Source organism: Xenopus laevis, chromosome 9_10S (assembly GCF_017654675.1).
Source record: "Xenopus laevis strain J_2021 chromosome 9_10S, Xenopus_laevis_v10.1, whole genome shotgun sequence".
Lineage (NCBI taxonomy): Eukaryota > Metazoa > Chordata > Amphibia > Anura > Pipidae > Xenopus > Xenopus laevis.
This window is the reverse complement of record NC_054388.1, coordinates 5,899,317-5,919,400: the sequence shown is the minus strand read 5'-3', so window position 1 is coordinate 5,919,400 and position 20,084 is coordinate 5,899,317. Positions and strand designations below refer to the sequence as shown.

The following is a 20,084-nucleotide window of genomic DNA, read 5'->3' as shown; positions in this document are numbered from 1 at the left end:
AATAATCCTCCAAATAGAATCCCAGTTTATCTGTTTAAATCTGGCTCCATGATCTTTGTCCCTGCAGCTGGAGTTGGAAACAGTAAAGGGGATGTAAAGGCAAAAATAAAATCCAATACAAATCTCTACACAGTCGCCGACTGCTCTACAGGGAAACAAACAAAGCTGCTTGAGTTCTGCATGGCTGGGAAGTAAGGCGGTTCATAAGTATGATTGTTTCCCTGCAGAGCAGTTAGGGACTGTCTGACAATTCCTATCCACAGCAGTAAATGAAGGGAGAATTTCACTGCATACAGTCAGGTTTCTCATAAAAACGGTACACATTTTTTAGCTAAAGTATATTGGAGATAGGTTTCTTTTTCATTAAAGAAAGTAAAAATGGGATTTTATTTTTTTGCATTTACGTGCCCTTTAATTATATTTTATTTGGGATTAAGTACAAACTACTGTTTTATCATTACAGAGAAAAAGGAAATCCTTTTTACAAATTTGGATTATTTGGATAAAATGGAGTCTATGGGAGACATCCATTCAGAAATTCGGAGTATTCGGGATAACAGGTTTCTGGGTAACGGATCCCATACCTTTCTATTAATACTAGTTCTCCAGCCTCAAGTGGTTAAGGGAAGAGTTTTGCTTCCCAAATATACTGTAGTGTAAGAGGTTTGGAGATTTCAATTCTGGCCATGTGATTAGGTCATACGCCATGTGTTGCAGTAATGCAGAACACAGCTCCTATTATATCACGAGTGACCGCAGAGCTGACCCTCAAGGGAGCCGAGTGTGTGTTCGAGTGGATGGAGGGAGAGAAAGAGAGAGGGGTCAAGAGCTCTTGTGCGCTCTTATACATGTAATCATTCCACCAATTATTAACACTTTGCAGCTATAGACTAACGTGAACAAAAACATAGTGTTACAGCTTGGACATCAAACAGGCAACAGAAGAAAGATTGTCATTAATAGGAACCAATGATGAAGATGGAACACTGCAGACTGGCAGAAAGGATCTGTCACTGGGCCTCAGTCTATGCAAATTCCAATGAGCCTTTAATTATTTTTGTAATAAGCCTATATTACCTCTAAACCACTTGGCACTGTCTCCATCTAATTGGTGTAATATTGGCCCTAGATATCAGGTTTTCTAGTGGGCCCTTGGCACGGTAAACTACCCCTTTAATAGAAAGAGAGAGACAACTGGGTGTGAGAAGACTTTCCTAAAAATACTTTAAGGCCTGTAGTACAAAAATGGAATGTTTAAAATGGTACCTGTAGCCCGGGCTGCATACAAATACTGGTAGGTCCAGGCAAAGATCTCATTGGTGGGCCCCACAGCCACTCTAAGAGCTTTGTGGCAATAATGCATTCACATATTGTGGCAATACTACCCTCAAACAGGTGCACTTGAATATAGTAAGGAAGAAACCAAGACATCTTGTCATTTTGCATTTTTTGCTATAAAAACAAGCAGATCCTCACAACCCACCTCTTCATGGGGCATGCAACATTTATAATATATAAGAGGTTTGGGGTTGGCCCCATGCCCTGGCAAGCCTGGGCAGATCATTTTGCCACTGAATGGAATGTACCATGAGTAGATTCTAGCAACAGAAATCTGTGTGTTCAAATATGCATCAATCAGGGTAGATGGGGCACACCGCCTACCCCTCACCAAATTTAGCCATAAATGTCCATCAACTGGATGGGGGGGATTTTTTTTTAATTTATTTTTTTATAGGACCATTTCCCCCCTAAATGTACATTTCCTTGGGTGCCTATCTAGAAAATTCAGCCTTGTGCTACCCGACTTTATCCAAAATTCCACTTAGCTTTCCAAATAATATATAGAAAAGGATCAGTGCAGCACAACCATGAAGCTGTAGCTGGCTATTTGGTAGCCCCTGGCAGACTGCAAGAGGCTCAGTATGACAGTCAGTACACATGGCCTTTATGCTGACAAAATTTGCTTCTAAATCAGGAATTCAAAAATGAGCACCTGCTTTGAGGCCACTGGTACAATTCCTGTATCAGCTCCTTTGGGCAAGATTTAAGACAATGAACTGGGGGGAGGTTTGGCCTCAGTTTCCACGTGGCTGGAATCAGTTTTCTGCTGATCTGTTTTCTATCAGCATTAACCGCAACTGCTTCTTGACATAATCTGGGAAAATTAGAGCTTTCTCCGATAAGAATCATCCTTGAAAAGAAGTAGTAAATATATCTATATTTATCAGTGTGTATATATACACAGTCAGGACCGCCATCAGAAATTGCAGGGCCCCATACGAAAAAATTTCCTGGGCCCCCTGGGCTGCGCCCACCACAAGCCCCACCCACAGGTCTGCCCACCCCACAGGCCAACCCCCCACCACACACTAAAAAAAACATTGGTGGCTTTGGTTCCCACATATTAATAAAAAAATATTATTAAAAAAAAAAAAACATTTGTGGTCAGGCCCCCTCCCCCACGTTATAAGAAAATTAGTGGCCAGGGCCCCCTTAAACGTCCATGTAAAAAACTTGCCCCCCCCCCGAAGTTTAAAAACAATTTGGTGCCAAAGGGTTACCTTTAGGGGGGCCCTGCCATGTTACACTTACTTCATTAGCGTGGCCCACCTGCTGTCAGTGAGCTGCCAACTACAGAAGGGAGGAGGGGAGCACTTCTTCCAGTGACAGCATTTTCTTCCCATATTGGTCACAGAATTTCAAGTCCTGGTAAAGCTGTATGGTGATTGGATGAGCTGGAGGGGAAGTTCAAACCTCAGCTATCCAATCCCTGAGCAGCTCAACCAGAACTTAAACTCAGTGACCAATAAGGTGAAGTAATGGACAGAAGATACATCCCCTTGTGCTCCCGCCCTGCCTTTCCGAAGTCGGCAGCTCTCAGAAAGCAGGGGGGCTCGGCTAATCAAGAAAGTGCGGCGTGGCCGGGCCCCCTTAACCTCGGGGCCCCCTACAACTCTCCCCCCAGTCCCCCCCTGATGGCTGCCCTGTGCACAGAGATTGGCCCACTGGGATACCAGGAAAACTCCCGGTGGGCCCAAGTGTCAGTGGACCCTTTTGCTTCTAACCTTTTAGCCCAGGGATCCCCAACCTTTTTGATCCTGTGAGCAACATTCATAAGTAAAAGGAGTTGGGGAGCAACACAAGCATGAAAACTGTTCTTGGGGTGCCAAAAAAGTGCTGTGATTGGCCATTTTGGTAGCCCCTATATGGATTATAAATGTACAAGAGGCTCTGTTTGGCAGTACAACTGGTTTTTATGCAACCAAAACTTGCCTCCAAATCAGTAATTCAAAAATAATCACCTGGTAGGAGGCCACTGGGAGCAACATCCAAGGGTTTGGAGAGCAACATGTTACTCACGAGCTACTGGTTGGGGATCACTATATTTAGCCTATTTCATGGTCATTTCCTATTTCTTTATGGGAGAAAAAAATGCTTATTAATGGAAGAATAATATAGTAAGTAGATATAAAAGACTAGGAGAATAAAGATGTTTTAGTGAGGAGAGGAGGAATAATAGTTTGGAAAATGGGCTATGGTCTAAGGTTCTCTGGTTGGCCCCTAGCATCCCAGTCCAACTCTGTATATACAGTGTGTGTATATATATATATATATATATATATAGATAGATATAGATAGATAGATAGATAGATATATATATATATATATATATATATATATATATATATATATATAAGCAATATTGCACTGGTGTGTGGGTTTCATCAGGGCTGCCACCATTGGGCTTGCCACCCCAGACAAGAGCTCAAGCTGAAACATCAAACCCAATGCCAATCTGCCCTCCTCCCATGTCTGTCCACTCTATGCTGTAAGTGGGGGGCAGCCACAAGATCTGGCAGACAGCGGGCATTGACCCAACAGGTTTTTTCCAATCCGGCCCTGTATAAAAGGAGAACGAAACGTGGGGTAGACACGTGCGGTGCCAATATATTGGACACCCCCCATTAAAGCCAGTTGCTAACCTTCTGAAACAGGCCAGTGTGCCTTTTTCATAAAAATTACATTGATCTGGGCCATGTTGCCTTTTGATATGTTTCTCAAGCATCCCCTGTGCCATCTTGGTGCCATCTAGCACCCAACTATAACCCTATAACCCTAACATTGGGATCACTGACCTTCCTATATATTTATCTTTATTCCCTATTAATAACATTGGGATCACTGACCTTCCTATATATTTATCTTTTTTCCCTATTAATAACATTGGGATCACTGACCTTCCTATATATTTATCTTTATTCCCTATTAATAACATTGGGATCACTGACCTTCCTATATATTTATCTTTTTTCCCTATTAATAACATTGGGATCACTGACCTTCCTATATATTTATCTTTTTTCCCTATTAATAACATTGGGATCACTGACCTTCCTATATATTTATCTTTTTTCCCTATTAATAACATTGGGATCACTGACCTTCCTATATATTTATATTTATTCCCTATTAATAACATTGGGATCACTGACCTTCCTATATATTTATCTTTATTCCCTATTAATAACATTGGGATCACTGACCTTCCTATATATTTATCTTTATTCCCTATTAATAACATTGGGATCACTGACCTTCCTATATATTTATCTTTATTCCTATTAATAACATTGGGATCACTGACCTTCCTATATATTTATCTTTATTCCCTATTAATAACATTGGGATCACTGACCTTCCTATATATTTATCTTTATTCCCTATTAATAACATTGGGATCACTGACCTTCCTATATATTTATCTTTTTTCCCTATTAATAACATTGGGATCAGCCATAAAACATTGGCCAGGTGGCAACCCTAATCCCAGTTAGAATAAATACTTTAATTAACTAATATTTTTTCAAAAATACATACTGGGGATCATTTATAAACACTGGGCAAATATGCACCTGGGCAGTAACCCATAGCAACCAATCAGTGGGTAGCTTTTTTTCAGCCAGCTGCAAGGCAAACAATGAAAGCAAACATCTGATTGGTTGCTATGGGTAACTGCCCATGTGCCAATTACCCAGTGTTTATAAATGACCCCCCACTGAAATTGCTTATCAGTCAGTAACTCGCTGGGCTTCCTATTGCTCCTGGGCCCTAAAATAATCTGTTAGCGAAGGCGGAATAGAAATGCAAGGAAATGAACAGAAAACTAGAAAGAATGAGAGCAGAATATCAGAGCTGACGTAGTAGCCAAGGAGCTGGGGATTCTTGCTAAAAAAATAAATAAAAATAAATAAATAAAAGAAAATAGCTCAGTTCTGCGCCGCTCATCTCAGAGCCAATGGGCGAAGAAAGGTGGCAAAAAAAAAAATATCAGGACCCATTTTTTAGGTGCCCAGATTGAAAAGTCCAATGTAACATCCGTTATCTGGAAACCCATTTTCCAGAAAGCTCTGAATTATGGAAAGGCTGCTTTCCCATAGACTCAATTATAATCAAATAATCCAAATAGTTTAATACTATTTCCTTCTTACACTATTTAAAACAGAACCTTGTACTTGATCCCAACTAAGATATAATTGATCCTTACTGGAAGCAAAACCAGCCTATTGGGTTTAACGTTTATATGACTAGTAGTTTAAAGGCATGAACACCCCAGGTCCTGAGCATTCTGGATAACAGGTCCAATACCTGAAATAAAGTTATTAAAAACAGCGATATGAAAACACTTCTATAAAAAGTGTTGAGCAATAGTGCGGGAGTGTGTATTAAGGCATACAAATATATAAAAGTGACCCAAAAGCTGTGCCGAAACCGGGGCCCTTGCATTTGGTAGGAGGTGAGGGTGGTTGACCGATTTTTAGAAACCCTCCTTCTACATATCTTTCTCTGTTTTTTTTTTTTCCTGATGTCTGAGTTTCTGGTACACCTCCCCCATTCTAACATGAAACTGTCCAATTCACATCTGCTTCTACTCAAATCTGCAAAGTCTCACTCTCCTATTTTCCCTCTGTCTCTACACTAGGCCACCTCTCTGCCACCCCAAATATTCCTGTTTGTGCCACTTTATTCTGGGGGATGCAGAGGAAGTCACGCATCTGTTTAAAGAACAATGAAATAAATTAACATTCCCAAACACAAGTGGAGCATGCAGAGGGGCACGAGAAGCCCCCGGGCTGGGTTGGCACAGAGACATGAGCCCACGGCAAGTTCAGACTTACCTCCAATGGGACTTGTAAGTTGCAAATCAGAGGCAGAGACCAAGCAGCAGCATTGGATAAGGAGGCAGATCCAGTGGAAGGCAGCTAGATGTCTGCTGCAGCAATGCATTCTAATACTAACCTACAGAGCTGCTGCAAAAGGATGGAGGGGTGAAACGGCACAGATGAGTGGGGGGGGGGAAGGAGGAGGGAAATCTGGGAGGGGAAAGGGAGTAGATGAAAAGCTCTTGTATGTCTGGGCTTCTGCGACTGCTGAAGCAAAAGGGCTGGATCAGACATTACGCAAGCAAGTGGGAAAAACTGGGGGAAGATTGAAAAAAAAAAAAAGTTTTAGTGACTCCTCACCAGAGTCCTATTCCATCCCACTGCCCCGGCCTGTGCCAGAGTAAAGCCCAAAGAAAAGTACCCACGGTGCAGTTACTAGAACTCATGTTTGTTGTTGATGACTGGTGAACACTTTCCCATGTACAGGAGTGCTGTGCAACGTGGCTGAGTGAGGAGCATTGCAGGGGGTTTCTATGTTACCATTGTTGCCTCCCTCCCAACTGTCCCGTTTTTAGAGGGACAGTCCCTCTTTTGACAGCTCAACCTGCACTCCCTCGTTTGTACTGGAAAGTCCCGTTTTTCTCTGCACTGAACAGCCAGAAAAAGAAACTTAAGGGTAGGGTTGCCAGCTGGCCGGTATTTTAACGGCCTGGCCGGTAAAAATTATGCATGATGCCAATGTTATTAATAGGAAAAAACGGCAAGAATATAGGAAAGCCGGTATTTTTTTACAGAAAAGGTGGCAACCCTACTTAGGGGTAAATTGACTTACCACCGAAAATCCACCAGCGCTGGTTTTGCACACATCACAACACTTCGCCAGGCATAAATTCACCTGGACAACGCTAATTCACAAAGATCCGAAGTTGCGCACTGGGTACTGAACGCTTGCGAAGTTGCGCTAGTGATAATACGATCAGCAGTTCGAAGTTGCGCTAGCGTTGGCTAATTTGCATACGGCGTGCAGTTAAAGTACAATGGACGTATATGTTGCAGCAAATACATAACATTACACAAGGCCAGGGAATCTTAATAAAATAAAATAAAGTTGTTATATTGCCCTACACATGAGCCCACTATATAGTCTATGTGCCATATGTAAGGAAATGTAGGGGGGAAGCCGGGTACCCTTTAAAATTATTTACGCACTTTTGCAGCCTATCACCCTGAAAAGTAGACACGTACGCCATTGCACTTCGCCTGGTCTGAGGTGGCGAAGGCAAGTCTGGCGATGGCAGTAAAATCAAAAACTTTGTGAATTTGCTTAGTAACGCTCTTTCGCCAGAGAGAAAATCGCCTGGCGTTAGCGTGCGAAGAGTCTATCTCCTTCGCTAGCAAAATTATGCCAGCGCCCATTCGTAAATCGGCGAAGTGCCGAAATGACGTCACACTGGCGAATTTTCACCAGCGTTAGCCACTTCGCCCTTTAGTAAATTTGCCAGAGGAGCATCGAGGTCGCCCCTAACCCGCTCGACCCTCTCAACCTGCCAGGCACCCCATCTCAGCCGCAAACCTCCAAACTTGCGCACTTGCCTGCCTTTGTACCTTTTAATGCGTATCATGGCCGGGGTCAATGAGGGAGGTAAGCGGCGGTCCAGTGCACGGAGCGGGTCTAGGCCGCCGGGGCCCCACCGGGTTTTTTCCCGGGGTGCCGCTGGCCCAGTGCGACCATGACTGCCCAGGTACCTACCCAGTACCCCCCATTGTTGTGCCCTAGGCAGGTGCCTTTTCTGCCTACCCCTTGTTCTGGCCATTTACTCCACTGACGATTCCGACGCGAGCCGGCACACTGCGCAAAAACGCAGGCGTCACATCGAATGCGACAGAAATAAGGTAAGTAATTCTATTGTTGGATCATGTCCCATTGTTGATGCGACGCGACATGACTGTCGGATGCAGACGCTGCGTTTTGTGCATCGTCCGTGGAGTCCTGCCCTAAGTGTGAGAAAGCTTTGGCCACTTTTGGACTTGTTTGGGAGCTGATATCTTATTCCTTCTTACTGAACACCAGGTGTAGTAGCCGATATTATTCTAAAAGCTGTGTAGAACCTTTTTGTCATATCAATCAGCGTTTTTGCGCATCGATCACGCCGGAAACGTCCGTGGAGTCCTGTCCTTCACATTTATTTTCAAATAGAAAAAGCTGATGTTTTAAAGCAACAATGCCTCCTAAATCACTACAAATATTGCTAATCCAAAATCAGACTTAAAACCTCACAAAAAAAACTTTTAGGGGTGGGTTTAACCAAACTAAAAGTATTTTCCTTAAATTCTTAACCCTAACCATGCATTAAATACAACCCAACCCTCTGCTTGCCTGAAGTCAGTGGGGGTCATTTATCAAGACTGGGTAAATTTGCCCATGGGCGTTAACCCATGGCAACCAATCAAATTGTTGCATTCATTGTTCTACTTGCAGCTGGCTTTACAAAGCTAATCACCGATTGGTTGCTATGGGTAACTGCCCATGGGCAAATTTGCCCAGTGTTGATAAATGAGCCCCAGTTGGTTGGAAGCTAGAGGTAGCCTTTTGGCTTGCAGGTCTGGGTCAATCACTTTCCCCTTCCCAGTTCCCACACAAATAAATTGGTCAGGAACTAAACTCCCTGTAGTTAAAACTGTAGAGAATAGTGTAGGTGCCGCAGTGAAGGCAGCCCTATACACAAGCTGGTTCAGCAAAATAATCTGAGAACACAGTATATTGCAGTGATACAAACAGTAGGGAATGTAAATTCCTGAGATCTGGCAGGAGGGTGTGAAGTGACCACTTGACATTAACAATCTCTTTGATGTGTTTAGCAAGGAGAGGAGCCTGGGATATGTGAACACGATGGTCCCCAAACTGTAATTGAACTGATAATGTCACGTACAAATGTTGCTCTTCCTCCAGGTCACACTCCATAAGGTTTAGCCAATAAATAGAAATAGGCTTCATTACTTTTCATGGGGCCAAGGCACCACTGTGTCCCTATGAATAAAACATGTTAGGCACACCTAACATATACTGTACGTATCTCCCTGGTTTTGGGACTTTTTGGGGTTCAAGCACCCAAAGTTTGGTCAGGCTACTTCTGCTCATAAAAAAGTGTGGTTAATAAGTAACATCTGGTAACTGTGAAATAGATTTAGGAAGAACCAGAAAGGGATACATCTAAATCTTGACCTTCACTGACTAAAGATTGTTGCAACTCGTGTCCTAGGTTCTATCCTTACCTATAGTATATATGCGTGTCATTCTGTCAACCCCAAAAGATACTCCTTTCCAAGTGGCACATTTGGGACAGGATAAAGCATTTGGATCCGGAACAGGCAAGTCCCTGAGAAAGTTTTCTCCTTCTGTTGGACTCCCTGGTACTGGTATACAGTGTCGGACTGGGACACCAGGGGCCCACCCAAAAACCTTAGACCTGGGGCCCACCATAAAACCTTAGACCAGGGGCCTCTCTCAGTAACAATATTCTTCATCTCCTCAATCAACCTCTATTCTCCTAGTTTGTCTTCTTTACATCTTTTACATTACATCTATTTAGCCTCTTTGTTCTTATATAATAGGGAATGGCCATGAAATAGGCCAGTAGGTTTAGCAGTATGAAGGACCACTTTGGCCCACCGGGAGTTTTCCTGGTATCCCGGTGGGCCAGTCCGACACTTCTGGTATATATAGTATATTGTCATGACTCCTGTTATATCTTCTGGTCTATCAATCTGCCACAGTTAAAACTCAGTATAAAGTTGAGTTTTGTCTGATTGTGATGATGCCCAGAAGGCTCTCAGAGCTGTTTTCTAAATGATTATAACTATTAAATCTGGGCTCCAGCTGGTTTGGTTCTCTTTAGCCGTCAGTGAAATGTACACAATTCCATGTTTATTCCGTGTCTGTGTCTCGCCCGCACTGTAGCTTGACACTGTCCTTCTGCTTCCACTAATTCCAATGCACAGAATTCTTTATTGGAGCGTCTGTGAATTTGGGCGTGTGTGTGCTGTTACATGGACCTAGAAGAAGTATTTTGGCAGCTGCCCAAAACAGATGGTGAATTTTCAGTGTTTGCTATTACCTTAAACACAAATACATTGGATTACGGTGAAGAGAAAACAAATTACTGCTTCTCGGACTCCTTAATACCGATATTGAAACCGGAAAGCTCAAAATTATGGAAAGGCCGTTTCCTATAGACTCCATTTTTAAAAATTTGGATCATTTTCATAAAATTATTTTTATAACAATAATAACAGTAGCTCGTACTTGATCCAAACTAAGATACAATTAATCCTTATTGGAGGCAAAACCAGTCTATTAGCCTATGTTTACAGGATTTTCTAGTATACTTAGGAAGGAAGGAATAATACTACATTGTGTTTATTTATTTATATAGCACCACATTGCACAGGGTTTAGAAACAAACATTGGAATGAGGAGTTTGTCCCGAAGAACTTACAATCTATGATGGAGGGGGAGACAGAGATAAACAAATACTATACTACTGTAATATAGTTAAATAATAATAATACACACCTGCCAATCATTGCCCAGGCCCCCTTTTATTTGGCAGGTTTCCCTAAAGTTACAGCTCCGAATGGTCAAATTTAGATGAGGCAGTTACAAACTGCAAGTATCAAAAGGGTCAGGGAAAGTGAGAGGAGACATAACTGGCAAAGACCAAGGCAAATTGGGGGTGTGGCCTACATGTCTTTTGTTTATTTCTAAATACATGATAACATCTCAAGGGTCACTTGCCCTAGGCAATTATCTATCCTCGTGGTTGTCACCTTATCCCAGTAATACCGCCACATACGTAACTTCATTTGCTTATTATTGCTTAGGGTTGCCGCCCAGCTGTTACAAGAGCAATGTAATATATCCCGCAGTTTTATATTTTTAAAAAATGACTGCAAAGCCTCAGTGGATGTTATATACAATACATACATACATACATACATACATACATACATACAAGAGTTTGAAAAAAGGACACATACCCCATTAACTTGTCTGTTTGTCTATAAAACCTGCCTAACTGCTAGCTGATCCAAAGGGAAGCAAAAAAAAAAAACATTTGAAGCCTCTCTAATTTGCCTTAGTGGGGGAAAAAAACCTTTCTGACCCCAACAGGGCAATCAGACCAGTCCCTGCATAAGGCTCAGTGACCCTGCATTTTCTCCCTTTCTACAAAGATACTCAACCCCTTCTTAAAGCTCAAAGGTACCTGACCCGTTCTTGAAGCTCAATGGTACCCGACACCTTCTTGAAGCTCAAACGTACCCGACCCCTTCGTAAAGCTCAAAGGTACCAGACTCCTTCTTGAAGCTCAAAGGTACCCAACCCCTTCTTGAAGCTCAAAGGTACCCGACCCCTTCTTAAAGCTCAAAGGTACCAGACTCCTTCTTGAAGCTCAAAGTTACCTGACCCCTTCTTGAAGCTCAAAGGTACCCGACTCCTTCTTGAAGCTCAAAGGTACCCGGACCCCTTCTTGAAGCTCAAAGGTACCCGACCCTTTCTTGAAGCTCAAAGGTACCCGACCCCTTCTTGAAGCTCAAAGGTACCCGACCCCTTCTTGAAGCTCAAAGGTACCCGACCCCTTCTTGAAGCTCAAAGGTACCCGACCCCTTCTTGAAGCTCAAAGGTACCCGACCCCTTCTTGAAGCTCAAAGGTACCCGACCCCTTCTTGAAGCTCAAAGGTACCCGACCCCTTCTTGAAGCTCAAAGGTACCCGACCCCTTCTTGAAGCTCAAAGGTACCCGACCCCTTCTTGAAGCTGTCTAATGTATCTACCAGCACAATTACTTGAGGGAGAGAATTCCCCTACATCACAGCTCTCACTGTAACAGACCATTTTCCAGAGAAGTAACCTCCTTTCTTCAAATGAATGGATGTCCTTGTGCCTACTGGAAGGATCTTCTGGTGAATAAAGTATCACAGTGTTTATTGTGTGGTCCCCTAGGGCCTGTATTGTAAGGTATGTGAGGGTTTTAAAGGGAGTCGGTATCCTATAATAACATGGCCTGTCCAAAGGCTCATATTAGAGAGCACCAGCCAACCCATCTATCTACTGTACATGCTGGCAAGCCCCATACAGGCGAAAAGTAATTTTGTTTCCCTATCCCCTATAAAGTGCATGTAATCCCTTGCAGAGCAATGTGAGCCAGTTCACCCCCTGCTGAATTGTTACAGGAAGCTTTCCTTCTCTCCTTTCCTCCCCCTCTTTGGCTTCCTTCATGGATTGAAATAATGGTATATTAAAACCAGATGGAGATGTTGGGATGGGGCGGGCGGGGGGGGGGCTGTTAGAGAGGGAACACAGTCACTTTTGCAGAGATCCTGCTTTTTATTTTCCCAAATTCCAATGACCCCCCTCCCCTTCCTTTACACCTCAAATGGATCCCAGCCCCTGATGATAATATGCTCCATAGCTCTCCTTGCACAAACATAAAAAATATACAGACCTCTGCAGAATTTGGCTGAGCGTTCCCTTGCTGTGAGATATAGGGCAGAGAAAGAAAAAAAAAAAAACGGTTTGGATGGGATTTGTAATGTCTGAAACAGATGTGGAGCGTGCAACAGGCCAAGTTAACCCCCCTCCACTCCAGTATATAGAGACCAGGATTCCACTGGTTATTCTGTCGTACAGTGTCTGGCTGCCATATGGGACAGTTAATGTTGGGTAACCCACTGACCTTAATAGTAGCATCCCTATCCCCCATGGGAGAAGCATTCCTGACTACCAGCTCTCTCCGTTACTCCAATAAAGCTGCCAGTGCCCCTTCATTTATAGCAGTGTCTCATTGTCCAAGGAAAATAGGGGTGTCCTACCTGTGCAAAAGCAAAAGACTGCAATTAATAGGCGCAGTAGCAAAATAATAGTTATAATTTAAAAAGTATTTATTAGGACGTGTATAGCCGAACGTGTTTCGTGCCAAATGGGCACTTACTCATAGGCTAGTGGTCCCAACCCTATACAAACTTTTTATAGGGGTGATGACCAATCAGAAAAGGATAGTTCATACAAAGCCTTAACCAACAGAAAAAGGATACATCATGCAAAAACTGACTGGGGGTATATTTATCAATGAGTGAAGTTAGAGGTCGCCACAGTCCTCTAGAGTGAAATTCCGCCACTCTCCATTCATTTCTATTCGGACGCCAATTGACTTTAATGCATTTGGATAAAATAGTCACTTCAAAATTGTCACGCATCAAAATTATTTTGACGCCCAATGGCTTTAAAGCGTTTCGGCGAATTGTTCGGCAAAGCGAAATGGGAACAGATTCACCCATCACTATAGATAAATACTCTTTCAAAAATAATTGGAGAGTGGCGGAGTTTCACTCTCTAACTTCACTCTTTTATAAATATACCCCAATGAGTGTCATATAGGCAAACAACCAATGAAACATAGCGTGGAAAACAGTGTCCGACCTGTGCCCTTCTGCAGTTCTCTGGGAATCATATGCAGGGCTGTATATACCATATAGACACCAATGTCTATGGAGACAGCTTTAAGGGGCGGGTCATGGGTACCTATATAATAAATGGAAAAATTACCAATTAAAAAAAGAAAATGCCTTGATCCAATGCTGCTTGATCCAATGGCAAAGCTGTGTGGAGGGAAGGGATACCAACTTCTCTAGTGATCTGGTGTAGGACAGATGGGCTGTCTGTGCCGGCCTAGATTTGATTTCCCAGCTGCCCCAAGTCATGTGACTTGTGCTCTGATAAACTTCAATCACTCTTTACTGCTGTACTTCAAGTTGGAGTGATATAACCCCCCTCCCTTCCCCCCAGAAGCCAAACAAAAGAATAGTGGGAAGGTAACCAGATAGCAGCTCCCTAACACAAGATAACAGCTGCCTGGTAGATCTAAGAACAGCACTCAATAGTAAAATCCAGGTCCCACTGAGACACATTCAGTTACATTGAGAAGGAAAAACAGCAGCCTGCCAGAAAGCATTTCTCTCCTAAAGTGCAGGCACAAGTCACATGACCAGGGCAGCTGGGAAATTGACAAAATGTCTAGCCCCCTGTCAGATTTCAAAATTGAATATAAAAAAATCTGTTTGCTCTTTTGAGAAATGGATTTCAGCGCAGAATTCTGCTGGAGCAGTACTATTAACTGATTCATTTTGAAAAAAATGTTTTTTTCCCATGACAGTATCCCTTTAACATTTAAAGGACAAGGAAAGTTAAACTAAAGAAGTAGCTAGATGTGTTGTACATGATGTTTTGTGCTTCTGTACCAGCCCAAGGCAACCACAGCCCTTTAGCAGTAAAGATCTGTGTCTCCAAAGATGCCCCAGTAGCTCCCCATCTTCTTTTCTGCTGATTCACTGCACATGCTCTGTGCTGCTGTCACTTACTGAGCTTAGGGAGCCACTCACAATATACAGTACACATAGAATAGAAATGTCACAATATAAGGCTGATTAGTAATTAATACACATAATTACTACATGGCAGCACAGAAACCAGTGCAATTAGCATCAGAATTTAATAAATTTCCAATTAATTCCTATTTTCTATTTTAGCATTGAAGTTGTACGTTTTAATTTGTATCTTTCTAAAGCAGCTCTCTCTCGCGACTATATAAACTGTTATCAAATATACATTAGTTGATCCATTTCTTAACCTTGGCTCTGCTGAGTAGAGTCCTGCATCAGGTCGGGCTCCCTGCGGAATACCTGCAAAGTGGTTGGGTTTCGTTTTGGGCAAAAAGTCCACGATTCCTTGGCCATTTGGGCTGTCCATGGGTAACCAACAAAGGTGCAGGCTTGATCCCTCCCCAAAACCCTTGTGGTTCTTCCAGTTTTTAATTTTTTAGGGAGGATTCGGCACCGGAGTGATGTCACTTCCGGGCAAATGTGACGCCCCCCAGGTCGGAAGGTTAGTCGGCCTATTGCGGGTCGAGTAGTTGAAACATGTGGGTCAAATTTCAGATTGCAGGTTCGGGTTGCGGGTGCAGGTTTCAAAAAATGGACCCGCGCAGGACTCCACCACTGAGCAGAATTTTTGAGTTTCATTAAAGGCAGCTGTTAGAATTCATACAAAAGTTTCTAATATCCCTCCCGCTCACAGCTGCTGCTGCTGAGGAATGGATCAATTAATGGAGCAAACTGTAAGGGGGTTATGTACTAAACTCCGAATGCACAAATCACGAAAAATTCATGATTTTTTAAATAAAATCAGACTTTAAAAAAAAACAAAACAAATTTTTTGGCATTTATTAAACCCTGAGGATGGAAAAGTCTGAATCTGAAAAGTTCCAATGATTTTTTGATGTGCGCTGGGTTTTGTGCAATACCCCGAAGCTTTCTGGGTTTTCCGGTGAAAATTCCGAAAAAATCTTGAAAAATCGGATGAAAAAATCCGAAAAAATCGTGACAATCAGATGAAAAGTCCAAAAATTAGTTTTTTTTTCCTGCAAAGCAAATATTCTGGAAATGTAATATTAAATAAGAGTTTGTAGCAGAAAATATTGAAATAAATTCGGATTTTGATAAATAACCCCCTAACAGTTCAGAATCTGCACCTGGATCACTGAGCTGCCCGGGGACATCAAACTTCCATTTTGAAAAACTGTAAAGAATAAGAAATGGAAAACAATTGAAAAAAAGTCTTCGTTTCTGGTGACCAATCGGAAAACAACGAAACTGAAAAAAGGTTTAGATGGTGACCAGAATGCTCAGGACCTGGTGTTTTGAGGATTTCCGTAATGTGGATCTTCCTCTACTAGAAAATCATGTAAACATTAAATAAACCCAATAGGCTGGTTTTGCCTCCAATAAGGATTAATTATATCTTAGTTGGGATCAAGTACAAGTTACTGTTTTATTATTACACAGAAAAAGAAAATTATTTTTTAAAATGTGGATTATTTTATCTGGATAAAATGGAGTCTATGGAAGACGGGTTTCTGTAATATGGAGCTTTCTGGATAACGAATCCCCTACCTGTATTAGAATACAATGTTATATAAATAAATAGAGCTACTATTTGCCACAATATATGGCGGCACTGTCGCTTTAAATTGTGGGGTTGATTTGGATCTGGGATCAATGTGATAGTGCACTTCATTTCTTTACTGCTTCTCAGTGCTGGTAACTAAAACATTAAAAGAAGATCATTTTCCTTTATTTCCAGGAATAAACGATTGTTACCCTCCTGTTTTCTGGGGCTCCTTTAGCTGCTAATGCTGTAGCTTTTGAAAAGCTGGATATTTTGTGGTGCTATATAAATAAGATAAAAATAAACCCCTTTCAGATCTTTCCCCCCACTGTGCAACATACGTAAATATTTCTCTTACTAATCCCTACATAAAAAAAAAACATTAAGGAAAGAAAATGCTGAAGGCATCATTTTCCCCAGTTATGACTCTGTTAACTGTATTTTACCAGTTTCTATAAATGGAGTCTCTCTGTTTCTTAAAGGGGAAGTAAAGTGTAAAATAGAATAAGGCTAGAAATGCTGTATTTTGTATACTAAACATAAACATGAACTTACTGCACCACAAGCCTAATCAAACAAATGATTTATGCTTTAAAAGTTGGCCACAGGGGGTCACCATCTTGTAACTTTGTTATACATCTTTGCAAGACCAAGACTGTGCACATGCTCAGTGTGGTCTGGGCTGCTTAGGGATCGTCATAAATGATCAAAACAGCACAAGTCAAATAATATCTGCCAGAAGCCGATACAGCAAGACTGATTAATAATCAGAATATACAGACTGCACTGGGTCCTGTGTTGTCATGTAATCTAATGTGGATTTTATAGTTTTTGTATTGTTTAATACAAACTTTCTCCAACTCTGCAGAACCAGTGGCTGCAGCAAAATAATCCTCCAAATAGAATCCCAGTTTATCTGTTTAAATCTGGCTCCATGATCTTTGTCCCTGCAGCTGGAGTTGGAAACAGTAAAGGGGATGTAAAGGCAAAAATAAAATCCAATACAAATCTCTACACAGTCGCCGACTGCTCTACAGGGAAACAAACAAAGCTGCTTGAGTTCTGCATGGCTGGGAAGTAAGGTGGGGGCTCCCCCTGCTGTACATAAGTATGATTGTTTCCCTGCAGAGCAGTTAGGGACCGTCTGACTATTCCTATCCACAGCAGTAAATGAAGGGAGAATTTCACTGCATACAGTCAGGTTTCTTATAAAAACGGTACATTTTTTTTAATTAAAGTATATTGGAGATAGGTTTCTTTTTCATTAAAGAAATTAAAAAGGGGTTTTTATTTTTTTGCCTTTACATGTCATTTAAGCTTAGGTCCCCAGATAGTGTTGGACTACAACTCCCAGGATTAAATATAATTTAAAAAATTAAAAATTTTAATCATTTAATTTAAAAAAAATTATTTGGAATTGTAGTCCAGCAACCCCAATGTGTTTATTAAACAATCAAGAAATTTGATAGTTACGGTCTCCAAGTGAGCCCCTTATAGTTATACAGGTATGGTATCCATTACCCAGAAACCCATTATCCAGAAACCTTCGAATTATGGAAAGGCTGTCTCCCATAGACACCCTTTTATCCAAATTTTTAAAAAATTATTTCCTTTTTCTGTGTAATAATAAAACAGTCGCTTGTACGTGATCCCAACTAAGATATAATTAATCCTTATTGGAAGCAAAACCAGCCTATTGGGTTTATTTAATATTTAAATGTCTTTCTAATAGACTTAAGGTATGAAGGTGAAAATTATGGAAAGATCCATTATCCAGAAAACCTCAGGTCCCGAGAATTCTGTATAACAGGCCTCATACCTGTAGTACTAAAAAAATAAAATATATGCAGGATGGTTGCTACGGGTTTGTACACCTTTTATTCAGGAATGGAACTGGTTATGCTGTAATCCAATTTATAGAATAGAGCCTAGAAAATCATGTAAACATGAAATAAACCCAATAGGCTGGTTCTGTTATTATTAAGGATTAATTACATCTTAGTTGGGATCAAGTACAAACTACTGTTTTATTATTACAGAGTCAAATCAAATCGGTTTAAAAATGTGGATAATTTGGATAAAATGGAGTCTATGGGAGACGGCCTTTCCATAATTCAGGAACTTTATGGATAACTCATACCTGTACTAGGAAGTCAAAGGTTTCACATGGTTTATTTTCTGCTGGCAATGAAGATGCTATATGCCATCTACATAAATGGAAACTACCCCTCACCAGTGCTGCAAATATGCATTTTCTGGCCAAAACCTGCTACATCTTCCTGCACCAGAGCAATGGCAATGTTTCCGGGTGCAAACGGAGCAATAGCAGTAGAAGAAAGGATTGTCGGCCTGTGATCCACATTGTGTTACACTACCCTTACCCAACATTCAGGCCATTGTAGAAGGAGACCAACTGTGTATAACATTGCAGGATTTTAGCCTTATAAAGATAGAATTTCAGCCATAAAGCATGACAGGACTGCTGCTTCTTTATGGAGAGGAAGTTAACTTGATTACACTTATACAACCACAAAAATGCCTGTAAATCAAAGTGATTATGTTGAACAGCATGCAATAGCGACCGTTTCAAAAAAAGCACCCAGCAAACTGGAAAATAAACAGCAGAATTGGTACGAGGCAAGAGGCTACACTGCAATGCAATGGGCAGAGATCTCCCTCTAGTGGAGAAAGAGTAAAAATTCTGAAAATCGGATTTTATGATTTTAATTTAACACTACAGAAAGGAATATGTAAGTGTGTCCAGATAAGTATTACACAGTAATGTGCATCATCCATTCCAAAGGGCTTTTTTTAATTCATGGCATTATTATTATTATTATTATTATTATTATTATTATTATTATAAGACATCAATGAATTATGCCCCTGCTAAAAAGTATTTTCAGACAAAGAGAACAAAATCACACTTTGGATACTGGTTTATTTAGTTATAGGGTTTGTTTAAAACTCTTGTCTGCGGAGGGACATAGATAGGCGGATATACTGTCTATAGTCCCTCTTACTATCCATCCATTTGGCCTACAAAGGAATAAATCGGACAACGTTTGGAAATTCCTAGGAGCAGATTAATCAAGGGTCGAATTTCGAGGGTTAAAAAACCCTCAAATTCGACACTCGAAGTAAAATTTTAGCTCAAAACGTTCGATTGAACGTTCGAATAAAAATCACACGATTCGAACGATTTTAAGCGATCGATCGAATGATTTTTATTCGATCAAAAAAACTTAGAAAAGTGCTCTGGAAGGTCCCCATAGGCTAACATTGCACTTCGGTAGCTTAAGGGCTCTTACTCACTGGCGTTCTGACCTGCGCTCCCCTGCGTTCCGTTTTTTGGCGTTCACCCGCAGGGGAGCGCAGGAATAGACGCATGTCATTATTTCAAATGGGGCTGTACTCACTCAGGCGCGTGTAGGCGCCGAACGCAGGTTGAGACGCAACATGCTGCATTTTTTCTGCGTTCGGCGCCTACACGCGCCTGAGTGAGTACAGCCCCATTTGAAATAATGACAGGCGTCTATTCCTGCGCTCCCCTGCGGCTGAACGCCAAAAAACGGAACGCAGGGGAGCGCAGGTCAGAACGCCAGTGAGTAAGGGCCCTACATGTGGCGAAGTATGGAGTCAAAGTTTTTTTTAAAGAGACAGTACTTCAATTATTGAATGGTCGAATAGTCGAACGATTTTTACTTCGAATCGTTCTAATCATTTGATTCTATCAAATTCGATCGAATTTTACCAATCCGATGGTCGAAGTACCCAAAAAAATACTTTGAAATTTGAATATTTTTGCATTCGAACTATTCACTCGAGCTTAGTAAATCTGCCCCCTAGTGTATGGCCTTTATTAGCCTGCACACAGTGATCCCATAATATGATACTCACACAGGCGCGTGTAGGCGCCGAACG

At 41.5% G+C, this 20,084-nt stretch overlaps 1 protein-coding gene across 2 annotated transcripts in view; it reads right to left on the bottom strand.

Annotated features, from left to right (window-relative positions):
- Positions 1 to 6,405, bottom strand: part of mrc2.S (mannose receptor C type 2 S homeolog) — a 33,827-nt gene extending 27,422 nt beyond the window's left edge. The window contains exon 1 of one of the 2 annotated variants that reach the window (XM_018238109.2): positions 6,177 to 6,405. In XM_018238109.2, coding sequence (XP_018093598.1) covers positions 6,177 to 6,285 — 109 coding nt within the window. In that variant the 5' untranslated portion in view covers positions 6,286 to 6,405. The remainder of the gene's footprint in view (positions 1 to 6,176) is intronic. The other variant, XM_018238108.2, reaches the window with a different exon arrangement.
- Between the last annotated feature and the right edge of the window lie 13,679 nt (positions 6,406 to 20,084).